This window comes from Salmo trutta, chromosome 1, assembly GCF_901001165.1.
Source record: "Salmo trutta chromosome 1, fSalTru1.1, whole genome shotgun sequence".
Taxonomy (NCBI): Eukaryota; Metazoa; Chordata; class Actinopteri; order Salmoniformes; family Salmonidae; genus Salmo; species Salmo trutta.
This window is the reverse complement of record NC_042957.1, coordinates 37,183,590-37,197,332: the sequence shown is the minus strand read 5'-3', so window position 1 is coordinate 37,197,332 and position 13,743 is coordinate 37,183,590. Positions and strand designations below refer to the sequence as shown.

Below are 13,743 nucleotides of genomic sequence, written 5' to 3'. Positions count from 1 at the left end.
ATCCAATTTATCAACCCATGGAGGTTTGGATTTGGAGTCACACTCAAAATTAAAGTGGAAAACCACACTACAGGCTGATCCAACTTTGATGTAATGTCCTTAAAACAAGTCAAAATGAGGCTCAGTAGTGTGTGTGGCCTCCACGTGCCTGTATGACCTCCCTACAATGCCTGGGCATGCTCCTGATGAGGTGGCGGATGGTCTCCTGAGGGATCTCCTCCCAGACCTGGACTAAAGCATCCGCCAACTCCTGGACAGTCTGGTGCAACGTGCCGTGGTTGAAGGAGCGAGACATGATGTCCCAAATGTGCTCAATTGGATTCAGGTCTGGGGAACAGGCGGGCCAGTCCATAGCATCAATGCCTTCCTCTTGCAGGAACTGCTGACACACTCCAGCCACATGAGGTCTAGCATTGTCTTGCATTAGGAGGAACCCAGGGCCAACCGCACCAGCATATGGTCTCACAAGGGGTCTGAGGATCTCATCTCGGTACCTAATGGCAGTCAGGCTACCTCTGGCGAGCACATGGAGGGCTGTGCGGCCCCCCAAAGAAATGCCACCCGACACCATGACTGACCCACCGCCAAACCGGTCATGCTGGAGGATGTTGCAGGCAGCAGAACGTTCTCCACGGCATCTCCAGACTCTGTCACGTCTGTCACGTGCTCAGTGTGAACCTGCTTTCATCTGTGAAGAGCACAGGGCGCCAGTGGCGAATTTGCCAATCTTGGTGTTCTCTGGCAAATGCCAAAAGTCCTGCACGGTGTTGGGCTGTAAGCACAACCCCCACCTGTGGACGTCGGGCCCTCATACCACCCTCATGGAGTCTGTTTCTGACCGTTTGAGCAGACACATGCACATTTGTGGCCTGCTGGAGGTCATTTTGCAGGACTCTGGCAGTGCTTCTCCTGTTCCTCCTTGCACAAAGGCGGAGGTAGCGGTCCTGCTGCTGGGTTGTTGCCCGCCTACGGCCTCCTCCACGTCTCCTGATGTACTGGCCTGTCTCCTGGTAGCGTCTCCATGCTCTGGACACTACGCTGACAGACACAGCAAACCTTCTTGCCACAGCTCGCATTGATGTGCCATCCTGGATGAGCTGCACTACCTGAGCCCCTTGTGTGGGTTGTAGACTCTGTCTCATGTTACCACTAGAGTGAAAGCACCGCCAGCATTCAAAAGTGACCAAAACATCAGCCAGGAAGCATAGGAACTGAGAAGTGGTCTGTGGTCCCCACCTGCAGAACCACTCCTTTATTGGGGGTGTCTTGCTAATTGCCTATAATTTCCACCTGTTGTAAATTCCATTTGCACAACAGCATGTGAAATATATTGTCAATCAGTGTTGCTTCCTAAGTGGACAGTTTGATTTCACAGAAGTGTGATTGACTTGGAGTTACATTGTGTTGTTTAAGTGTTCCCTTTATTTTTTTGAGCAGTGTATATATATACAGTTGAAGTTGGAAGTTTACATACACCTTAGCCAAATACATTTAATCTCATTTTTTTCAAATTTCCTGATATTTAATCCTAGTAAAAATTCCCTGTTTTAGGTCAGTTAGGATCACCACTTTTTACACCACTGGAATGTAAGAATAATAGTAGAGAATAATTTATTTCAGCTTTTATTTCTTTCATCACATTCCCAGTGGGTCAGAAGTTTACATACACTCAATTACTATTTGGTAGAATTGCCTTTAAATTATTTAACTTGGGTCAAGCGTTTCGGGTAGCCTTCCACATGCTTCCCACAATAAGTTGGGTGAATTTTGGCCCATTCCTCCTGACAGAGCTGGTGTAACTGAGTCAGGTTTCTAGGCCTCCTTGCTCGCACACACTTTTTCAGTTCTGCCCACAAATTCTTTGGGAATGAGGTCAGGGCTTTGGTCACAGCCACTCCAATACCTTGACTTTGTTGTGGAAAAATGGCTTAAGGACAACTTTGGAAGTATACTTGGGGTCATTGTCCATTTGAAATAATCTGTCTGTAAACAATTGTTGGAAAAATGACTTGTGTCCTGCACAAAGTAGATGTCCTAACTGACTTGCCAAAATTATAGTTTGTTAACAAGAAATTTGTGGAGTGGTTGAAAAGCGAGTTTTAATATATATATATAAAAATGCTGATTTATCGGTATCGGCTATTTTTGGTCCTCCAATAAATCGGTGTTGGTCAATCTCTAGCTAAGACGCAGGTCCTCTTGGTCAAATTGGGCACTGCTGTCCTTTCCTGCCCAGCATGTCAGATGGGCCAACCAAAACCAAGCACCTTTCTCAATCTCAACCCTCTGTCAACAGTGAATGGGGTCTTGCAGGGTAAAAATATACCCTCATTTATGTAACTAAACATTGTATTAACATGTGGTTACATGGGAAATGCATTATTTTGTTTGGTGACAGACTTCCAATGAACAGGGGTCAACTTAAAGCATTAAGAAATATCCTGCTGCGTTTTGTAAATGCAGATCTAAAAATGCTTCGTATTGTCATTTCTGCTCAGCATCAAACTAATGTTGTGCTTCAGTTGCTCTTCTCGACTGGGATGTCGAACGGGAATTCTATTAGCAGACAGTCTCTGACGTGTAGCTACTTTTCTCTGGTAAAACGCAAGATTAACTTAAAACAAAACATTTGGAAATGTAGCTGACTACATTCTTTCTATAATAAACATTAGAAATATGATGGCCATGCATCGTTTTTGGCAAAAAATACCTTGCTATTTCATTGTAAGCTCATTTACTTGTGTGGCTAGCCAGCCAAATAGCGTTGCACTTTTTTGTCATCTGATGAAAATGAAGATATTTTCTGCCGAATGTGTTGCACTAATGTATCTTCTGTGAAGGAAAACTATAGTTGCACGCCCCTGATCACTTTTTTAAGCAAAACAATTGTAGACTTCCAATACAAAATGAAAAGGAAAAAAAAGCAGGTCTGCTTTTTGAAAATGCAGATTTCTGAACTCTAACGCGACCACTGATTAGTTTAAATTCATTGGTACCAGTAGCTAGGTTTCCATCCAATTGGCGAAAGATTTTCATGCAAATATTGTAAAATCAGCATTTAAAAAAAAAAAAATGTATTGCATTTTCACTCCAGAGGTGTTTCCATCCAACTGACGTTTTAAGCGGATAAAATGGTTTGCGTGATGACAGTGCTTCTACTGAATTTTCAACTCTACAGATTGGTTTTGTCACAAAAACTGTTGGGATAAATAGCATTACTTGCCCGATCTGGTTTTGGCGCATGCGCAAGACAACAGTTCAAGACAACAGTTCACTGATAAAGTGGACAGGGTATGTTATTTGATGAGATTATGTATATAAAATGTTAAAAAATATATTAAATGACAGTCAAGCACCGATCCTTATGTCACCAGCATCATTCAAATGACAGCCTACCCTCAATATGTATTGGAAATTTGCATGAAGCTCATCACCGTGCATATAACTTATTTCATAACATTTACATTACATTTACGTCATTTAGCAGACGCTCTTATCCAGAGCGACTTACAAATTGGTGCATTCACCTTATGATATCCACTGGTCATATGGTCATTGGCAGCGTATACATAGTCCCAATTTTAGCTTCAAGACGCCGGCAATTTGAAAAAACGTAAAAGTAGTTTGGGCATTTACTTTGTGTGGCTCAGTTGGTAGAGCATGGTGTTTGCAACGCCAGGGTTGTGGGTTCAATTCCCACGGGGGGCCAGTAGAAGAAAAAAAAATGCATGTATTCACTACTGTAAATCGCTCTGGATGTAAAAGAGGTGGGGTTTCAGGTGTCTCCGGAAGGAGGTGATTGACTCCGCTGTCCTGGCGTCGTGAGGGAGCTTGCTCCACCATTGGGGTGCCAGAGCAGCGAAAGGTTTTGACTGGGCTGAGCAGGAACGGTGCTTCCGCAGAGGTAGGGAGGCGAGCAGGCCAGAGGTGGATGAACGCAGTGGCCGTATTGTGGTTATTACATCTGCCTATAAACTCTGCATACTTTTTTTATGCATTAGGTCATTCACCTGCATGAAATGGTTGGATGGAAACCGGTTTACTCTTGAATGAGAAATCATAACCATGCCCCATCATAAGATGACGCCAAACGCTTCACTTCAGTCTCAGTCTACATTTAAATTACGCACACACACAAAGAGCATCGTTGTAACATTGTGGCAACATTGACACACTGCTGGGATGTTTCCACGATGCTGTGAAAACAACCCCTTAGTTTGTGGTTTCTCCTTTTCAGTCAGAACACTTTCTATTTGTCTATGACCAAGTGTTTTATAAGACACAGTGACTGTTCAAAAAAACTGAAACAAAACATTTCATGGAGGGGTAATAGTTTTGCAACTTGTGTGCACAGAGTTCTGTGCCTACAACTACTGTATTGAACTCATTTTACCCCCCTCACAGATTTTTTTAACCTTTATTTTACTAGGTTAAGAACAAATTCTTATTTACAATGACGACCTAGGAACTCGGGGATTCGAACTTGCAACCTTTCGGTTAGTAGTCCAACGCTCTAACCACTAGGCTACGCCGCCGCCCATCTTAAATGCTAATGACAACAGCAACAAAGTAGCTTACCCTCTATCGGGGTTTCTGTTAGGAAAATGTGGTGCCGAACATTTGACCGGTTTAATTTACCGGAGATTTGAAAAATTCACCAGACACATATGCATTGCGTGCGAAACTTGATTAGGGGGTCCACCCGCAGTGATCAGAAGGACTGAAAATCACATTTAGATTATGGTAATTCATATTAACAGAACATGCAAATCGAGGATGAAATGACATGTCTTTACCACGCACTTTGAAGATGTTAGAATAACTGTCCACATTGACTTTTCCTCAGCCATCAAGACGAGTAACAAAAAGCTGCATTGCTAGCCTACGCACATGTGGAGCGTGAGCTTCAAGTTTGGGGAAACACATTTTCACCATAAACCTTTATAGTAAAGCATTCCATGTATCATCGCATTTGCAGATTTATGTAAAATAGCCTACTATTTGGATTATGATGAGTAGATTGGATAATCATAATTTAAGCCAATAATATAACTCAATGACTGTTCGCAAAAAAAGATTGTTCTTATGCATGGCTGAGCGTGTACAGCGTAGAGGCCTGGGATATAGGCTATATCAGATACGTTTCTTCTTTCTTCGCATAGGAAAAAAAATGTCATGCAATTCTACTCCTTTATAGGACTGGGGACATGATCAGACTTTTTTTAATAAGACAAATTACAGGGCGGCCTACTCTGTTGACAATGACAAACAGATCAATGAAAACGACCTTGACCATGTAACAGGCCTAAGAGAAGGGGAGACACCAATAGAATATGACGTCCATCTAAACTGGAGGAAAAGCAAAACTGAAGTGGCACAACAATGCTAAAGAATGAATATGCACAAACACGCACTCACCGGGGATATGGCCGATGCGCTCCGCTGGTGACAATAAGATATACCTACTGTTGTTCGTTCCATTAAGTTGATCATTTTGATAACTAAAAGACAGATGAGTATTTTCATTGTCTTCTCTTTACAGCAATAGCCATTTGCTTTGCAAACTGTTTTCCCACGATTGCATTTTTTGACATTGTGATATGCCTGGCTGGGCCTCTACTTATCACTGACAGTCGTAACTCAACAATCATCTATTTGGTATTTGCAGGGCATGCTGCATTTCCTTCCAACTGTAGGCAATGCCATTTAAAACAATCCACTCTTCTTCCCCCCCTCGGCTAGGGGAAGCTAAATGATCCTCTGTGGCCAAATCATGCTTTATTAGCCTTTTTATGATTTTATTCATTTCTGTATAGACAAGAGAAGCCTAAATTAGGCTATATCATTTTGGCAATTTAATTCAATTTACTTAGCTTCCCCTAGCCTTATGGACGCGTCGCCTATGAGCCTATGTCAATCTAATATCCCCATAGAATAGGTACACTTTTTTCTACTAATGGTCAGCTTGTTGAGAAAGAAATAACAGACTAAGTTGTTGGATGATAGATCCCAAATTCATATAACCTAGGCTACATCATTCTTTTTTTAAAAGCAATAAATCCGATGCAACAGATAAGAACGTTTAGCTTAAATATGTTGATAAACTTGCAATGCACTCAGTGCAGTTGGCTATCGGACAATAAAATAAAGTTGATAACCAATAGAACATGAGAGACAGGCTACTGGTTTCAATGGCATATGGAAGGAAGTCCTTACAAAATAATTTCCTCCACGGCTATGGTCAGATTTTGCCTAGGCTACATTGAAGCAAGGTAAAACATTCCTCACAATATGTAGTAAAATGTTCAGGTTTCAAACAATTAAGTAGCTATAGGTTTTCAAAATGCATACAGCCTCCAGCTCATTGCAAAGTGGTGTGTGATGCACTGATGAAACCTGCCTTACGTTGCCTATGCATTTGAATTGTGAAGGGGAAGCGCACTTAAATTAGCCAGTAAAGAAATAAAAAATAAAAAAATTACTAACAGTGGCCCCCCCAAAATATTTAACACACGATTGCATTTAGAATTTTGCATGGCTTATAAAAGCGCTGTCTGACAGATTTTCCCTCCAAGGCTCTGTATCTGAGATACATAACGAATATATACACACACAAGGCAATTTAATTAAACAAAATTATGCAAATTCCCCATATACACCGATCAGCATGACCGATCAAATGTAATTCGTTCAACTGGTTTTCCCATCAATTAATAGGCTAAAAAGCATTATTTCTCAATGGAGTCATTTCCTTTTCCCGGACAATTGGCCCGGTGTCAATTGTATTTAATCGGCTTAAAAAAATACCGGCTAACAGAAACCCTGTCCTCTATATACCCAAGTTCTGACAGCTCTGAGCAAACTGGGGCACGTTCAAAACTCAAACTTAAAGAACATCGATTCTCATAACCTTTCAAAAGATCATCCAAAAGGCAATTGTGAAATATAATCCCACAACGTGCAGTACAATGACACTGAGGAGGAGTCTGTATGCCACCATAACAATTTGGTTCTATGGAATAGGCCCTAAGAATCAGAGCATCTTCATTTCTAGGACCATATAGCGATGTGAACTCCGTATTGAGATAGGTAGGCTACAGCATGTGGCCTGTGTGGTCCAACAGTTAATGCTGTGGACCCTGTCATGTACAGCCTAGGCTACCAGAGTTCAAATACAACCCACTGCCCCTCGGACTCACTCGGTCTCCTAATTTTCCTATCTCAATAAAATAAATCTAACCCACACAAAACATATCATTTAAAAAGAGATAGTTAGACGATCCTCTTTGATAGCGTCAGAAGGCCCATCTGTGGTTTCTCATTCCGCTAAACCACTTGCAGTTTAATGCCTTTCAAAGTAAAGCACACAGACAATGCATCAACGTTGTGCCCCAAAATAACAGACCAAGGTTGCAACCGTAGTATCAAAGGCTTGGTCAGGGATGGAGTCGTTTGGTGTCAAGCAATGGCTCCATTGTAAAAGTCTCTCCCATTTAAGGTGTCAAGGGTCGGATGTAGCCTAATTACAGTATGTGCTGTGTGAGCAAGGGGGCTCATTTTAAACACAGCACCGGTTGTTCAACTCAAACTTGAATTGTGACATCGGTATGGGTAGCAGAATACAGGTTTCGAAATTGCAGGTCTCTCTTTCTTAGGACGCACAGAAATGGCTGATTTGCGCACATAGTTCGAAAGTCTCCAAATACCTCAACCTTGGTTTACAGTAAAAACTATGAACCCTGATACATTTAAAATAGCCCGATTAATTATCTTGACTAGATATTCTCTCTCGCGCCAATTGTCATTAAAGATGACAATGCATAAATCGCTCCACAATTTCCTGGTTGCTAAAATTCAAAGAGTTTGCCCAATTTGACAGTACGTGACAAAACATGCAAATGTAGTGTGGAGAATCATTGTAACATTAAATCGTTGTGAAATATATTTTCCATAAGCCAAAATGTTGTATTTTCAGCTGGTTTACAAAACAAAAAAGTAAAAAACACAAAAATGAAACTTAAGAACGGGACGCATAGAAATAGCGCACATTGAACAGATCTACAGCTTCGTACACTTGCTTTCAATGATGACAGATCTACAACTCTATTTCTATGTGGATTTGGTCAGGTTGCCCAAAAAGTTTCATATTGCAGCTTTAACTAAAATGGGTCACTTCTGGAAGAAAATAGATACTTACTATGGCGATGCGGTGCCTTTTTACCGAGTGTGAGCCCTTCATCCTAGCATTGGCGATCTGAATGGCATCCGAACAGAGTGCTCGTCCGGTTTTGTAATTGATCCAAATTGCGCTCAGTGATGCTCAGACAAGTGTGAACACATTGTGGGTACCTGTCGCTCAATTCAAAGGGGGTGGGCAGACAGAGCCCAAACTACTTTTACGTTTTTTCAAATTGCCGGCGTCTTGAAGCTAAAATTGGGACTATGTATACGCTGCCAATGACCATATGACCAGTGTAGGTTCCGCCCCTCTCTTCGCCCCAACCTGGGCTCGAACCAGGGACCCTTGCACACATCAACAGCTGACACCCACGAAGCATCGTTACCCATCGCGCCACAAAAGCCGCGGCCCAAGGGGAACAACCACTTCAGGTCTCCGAGAGAGTGACGTCACTCATTGAAACGCTATTAGCGCGCACCACCGCTAACTAACTAGCCATTTCACATCGGTTACACATACAAAAAAAAGTTACAGCGAATTTAGGAAAACTATGAATTTGAGGTAAGTGCATAACCCCTATTATAGTGTATGGTCTATTTTATAGTGTATATTATCATCGGTTCATTTCCAACGCCATATATATATTCATGTGTTCTGGTGACCGCTCCATCATTGAAAGCATTGAAACAGAGTGCGTGGGTTGGCGGCCTAGATACTGCATATTACCTGTAATGCTGCCTCGTATATATACAAATTCAATTGTGGTGGGGCAAGGTACAATCTTTACATTACAAAGATGCCTGCTCTGTTATTGGTTGGCACGGTATTATGAGGAGTGCTTTCAGAAAGTTTTCACACCCCTTGACTTATTCCACATTTGGTTGTTACACATCTTGAATTCAACATGGATTACTTTGATTTCTCACCCATCTACATGCAATACCCCATAACGACAAAGTGAAAACACGTTTAGATTTTTTTGCGGGCAGGCTGTTTCCTCCGACACATTGGTGCGGCTGGCTTCCGGGTTAAGTGGGCGGGTGTTAAGTAGCGTGGTTTGGCGGGTCATGTTTCGGATGACTCATGACTCGACCTTCGCCTCTCCTGAATCTGTTCGGGAATTCCAGCGATGAGACAAGATCGAAATTGGTTAGAAAAAGGGGGTAAAATACAAAAAAATAAAAATATTACACTTTGACATTATGGGGTATTGTGTGTAGGCCAATGACAAAACAAAATCTCAAATTGTATACATTTTCAATTCAGGCTGTAAAACAACAAAATGTGGAAAAAGTCAAGGGGTGTGAAAACTTTCTGAAGGCACTGTACCTCATAATACCATGCCAACCAATAACAGCAGAGGCATCTTTGTAATATAACATTTGGACCTTGCCCCACCACAATAGAATGTATCTATACGAGGCAGCATTATAGGTAATATGTATCTAGGCAGCCAACCCACGCTCTCTCAGTTTCAATGCCTTCAATGATGGAGCTGTCAGTGCCTGTCATCCGAGCACATTAATATATGGCGTTGAAAATGAACACAATCACCGGTTGAATCTCTAAACATTACAAATTGCAAGAAATTGGTCAGAAAATAGCCCAAAGGCTTTACATTTGTTGGTGTGTAAAATACAGACACAAATATAACACATACACTAGGGATGCACGATATCGGTAAGCATATCGGAATCAAACGATATTAGCTAAAAATGCCAACATTAGCCCGATGTCTAGTTTAACGCTGATGTGCAAAACCAATGTCAAAGCTGATGTGCATACCTATATAAAACGTAGGTAGATGATGTGTTGCTACACAGCATTCCTAACCTAGCCCACAATGTCTGCTGTGTGGATCGAGCAGTCAACAAGTCGAGCAGTCATTTGAAAGAGTAAGAAAATTTCAGCGAGACAACTCAAAGGCGAAATCCATTCATGCCAAGATAATGGTATTCATTGCCCTTGACAAGCAACAGTTCTCTGTCGTGGGTGACATTGGCTTTCGCCGACTGGTTGAGCACCGGTACACATTACCAAGTAGGCTTGATTTTTCAGATATTGCCCTACCGGAGTTTCACAGTATTGTTGAGACTCACACCCATGAGCTACTTGCTATGGGCGTCACTGCTATTAGCTTCACGACTGACATTTGGACCAGCGATGTCAGCCCCATGAGCATGCCAAGTCTGACAGCACAGTGGGTCGACAAGGATTTCGTACTGAGGAAAGCCGTATTGCATGCTCATTAATGTGCTGGTTCTCATACTGCAGTTGCCATTTGAGAACATGTTTGAAACATGAACACTCCTAGCTCCATTCAAACAACTGACTGGAGAAATAAGCTCAACTGCGTCTGCAGCAGACGTGATACCCTGTCATGGCATTGAAATGCCTGGCCACATCTGCAGTCCTCATGCCTCCTTGCAGCATGCCTAAGGCATGTTCACCCAGATGAGCAGGGTCCCTGGGCAACTTTCTTTTGGTGTTTTTCAATCAGTAGAAAGGCCTCTTTAGTGTCCTAAGTTTTCATAACTGTGAATTGCCTAATGTCTGTAACCTGTTAGTGTCTTAACGACCGTTCCACAGGTGCATGTTCATTAATTGTTTATGGTTCATTGAACAAGCATGGGAAACTGTGTTTAAACCCTTTACAATGAAGATCTGTAGTTATTTGGATTTTTACTAATTATCTTAGAAAGACAGGGTCCTGAAAAAGGGACATTTCTTTTTTTGCTGAGTTTATATACACACAATACACAGTGCATTGGGAAATTATTCAGACCCCTTCCCTTTATCCACTTTATTAAGTTACAGCCTTATTCTAAAATGTATTAAATAAAAAAATCCTCATTAAAGCTACACACAATTTTAGCAAATTTATAAAAAAAATACAAAACTGAAATACCTTATTTACATACGTTTTCAGACTGTTTGCTATGAGACTCGAAATTGAGCTCAGGTGAATCCTTTCCATTGATCCTCCTTGACATGTTTCTACAACTTGATTGGAGTCCACCTGTGGTAAATTTAACTGACTGGACATGATTTGGAAAGGCATACACCGGTCTATAAGATCCCACAGTTGACAGTTCACGTCAGTGCAATAACCAAGCCATGAGGTCTAAGGAATTGTCCGTAGAGCGCAGAGACAGGGTTGTGTCGAGACACAGATCTGGAGAAAGGTACCAAAACATGTCTGCAGCATTGAAGGTCCCCAAGAACACATTGGCCTCCATGGAACCACCTCTTCCAAGAGCTGGCTGCCCGGCCAAACTGAGCAATTGGTGGAGAAGGGCCTTGGTCAGGGAGGTGACCAAGAACCCGATGGTCACTGATAGAGCTCCAGAATTCCTCTGTAGAGATGGTAGAAACTTCCAGAAGGACAACTATCTCTGCAGCACTCCACAATCAGGCCTTTATGGTAGTGGCCAGATGGAAGCCATGCCTCAGTAAAAGGCACATGACAGCTCGCTTGGAGTTTGCCTAAAGGAACCTAAAGGACTCTCAGACCATGAGAAACAAGAATCTCTGGTCTGATGAAAGCAAGACTGAACTCTTTGGTCTGAATACGTCACGTCTGGAGGAAACCTGGCACCATCCCTACATTGAAGCATGGTGGTGGCAGCATCATGCTGTAGAAATATTTTTCAGCGGCACGGACTGGGAGACTAGTCAGGTTCGACAGAAAGATGAGCGGAACAAAGTACAGAGATTCCCTTCATGAAGACCTGCTCCAGAGCGCTCAGGACCTCAGACTGGGTCAAAGGTTCACTTTCCAACAGGACGATGACCCTAAGTACACAGCCAAGACAACCAGGAGTGGCTTCGGGACAAAGTCTCTGAATGTCCTTGAGTGGCCCAGCCAGAGCCCGGCCTTGAACCCGATCGAACATCTCTAGAGAGACCTGAAAATGGCTGTGCAGCGACACTCCCCATCCAACCTGACAGAGCTTGAGAGGATCTGCAGAGAAGAAATGGGAGAAACTCCCCAAATACAGGTGTGCCAAGCTTGAAGCATCATACCATAGAAGATTCAAAGTTGTAAAGGTGATTCAAAGTACTGAGTGAAGGGTCTGAATACTTATGCACATGTGTTATCAGTTTATTTGTAATAAATTAGCAAAACAATTCTAAACCTGTTTTTGCTTTATGGGGTATTGTGTTTTTTTTATGTAAGTTTATTTAACTATGCAAGTCAGTTAAGAACAAATTCTTATTTTGCAATGACGTCCTGGCCAAATCCTAACCCGGACGACGCTGGGCCAATTGTGCGCCGCCCTATGAGACTCCCAATCACGGCCGGTTGTGATACAGCCCGGGATCGAACCAGGTTTTGTAGTGACGCCTCTAGCACTGAGATTCAGGGTGTAGATTGATTGGGGGGGGGGGGGGAGAACTGTTTACTCCATTTTAGAATAAGGCTGTAACGTAACAAAATGTGGAAAAAGTCAAGGGGTCTGAATACTTTCCCAAAGGCACTGTATGTATTTCTCTGTATGCACACATACATACGCTACGCAACCTGTGCATCTTGCATAAACTGCGTGCCAAGTAGTCTTACTTACAGAGCTTTCTGTCCTGAATAAATACCAGTCTGGAAAATGTGTCACAGTCCGAAATCAATTCTGTAGCAATAGGCCTAATGTGAATCTAAAGTTTGGGCAACATATAGTCTACGCGTTCTGCGTCACAGTCTGACATTCTGATACAAAGCTTAGTTATGCACTATTGTGGATGGTTACTTTGCATCACTGTTGGGTACAAGGCCATTTTAAACCAATAGCCTAACATAATTCTTAAAAGTTGACCAACACCAATTTGAGACCTGAAAATGGTAAAGAACTGAACGTTATTCAACTGAACAAATACTTACATTTTCAGTGTCACGCTCATTGACAGTAGGTAGTGGCGTTCTGGTTGACATTTTAATAATTTCTTGATCCCCGAAATGGTTCTGCGTTTGCTTTTTGCTGCACCTTAGTCTAACGACAGTAAAACAGGTCTGGAACGGATATTTAAGATCATGGATTCATTCACCCACATTAACGCAACGCCACAGCCAAGTTCCAGCAAAACATACGCCGGAAGATGTCTATAACACCGATTCATTAAATACATTATCGAACCGCATTACTATACAGAACGCACCGTACACCGGTGGGACTGATTGTGACAAAGACAATTCCCCCCCAAAAGTTGTCCAAAAACAAACCATTACCCCGAGCTCCAAAATGTAACAATCCGTTTTTCGGGAACGAATCTATTGTAAAGCTCAATAAACGGTGTTCCAATAGTTCACAGGTCCTCAAACAAATTCACAGAACGTTCAGACAAGGAATAGGGGAGGGAGGAGTTCACGTAAAACCGGTCTCAGAATTTGCAGCCAATTTTGGCGGCTTGGGTTCCTGTTGATTTTCGGCTTCCGATACGCACTGCCCCGCTTTCCGATGGGGCTGGTACCCCGAAAGACTCAAATTCGGTTAAAGTCCTCCCTCTCATCCCAAAAGTAAGGGTGGTTTGCTTGATTGGTAGATCCAAGATGGCCGCCAACTAACTGGAGA

The 13,743-nt window shown here is 42.4% G+C and overlaps 1 protein-coding gene across 10 annotated transcripts in view; it reads right to left on the bottom strand.

Moving 5' to 3' along the window:
• LOC115195396 (MAP/microtubule affinity-regulating kinase 3) overlaps positions 1–13,743 on the bottom strand; it is a 110,987-nt gene extending 97,244 nt beyond the window's left edge. For all 10 annotated transcript variants that reach the window (XM_029755218.1, XM_029755250.1, XM_029755226.1 and 7 more), the window contains exon 1: positions 13,056–13,743. In XM_029755218.1, coding sequence (XP_029611078.1) covers positions 13,056–13,106 — 51 coding nt within the window. In that variant the 5' untranslated portion in view covers positions 13,107–13,743. The remainder of the gene's footprint in view (positions 1–13,055) is intronic.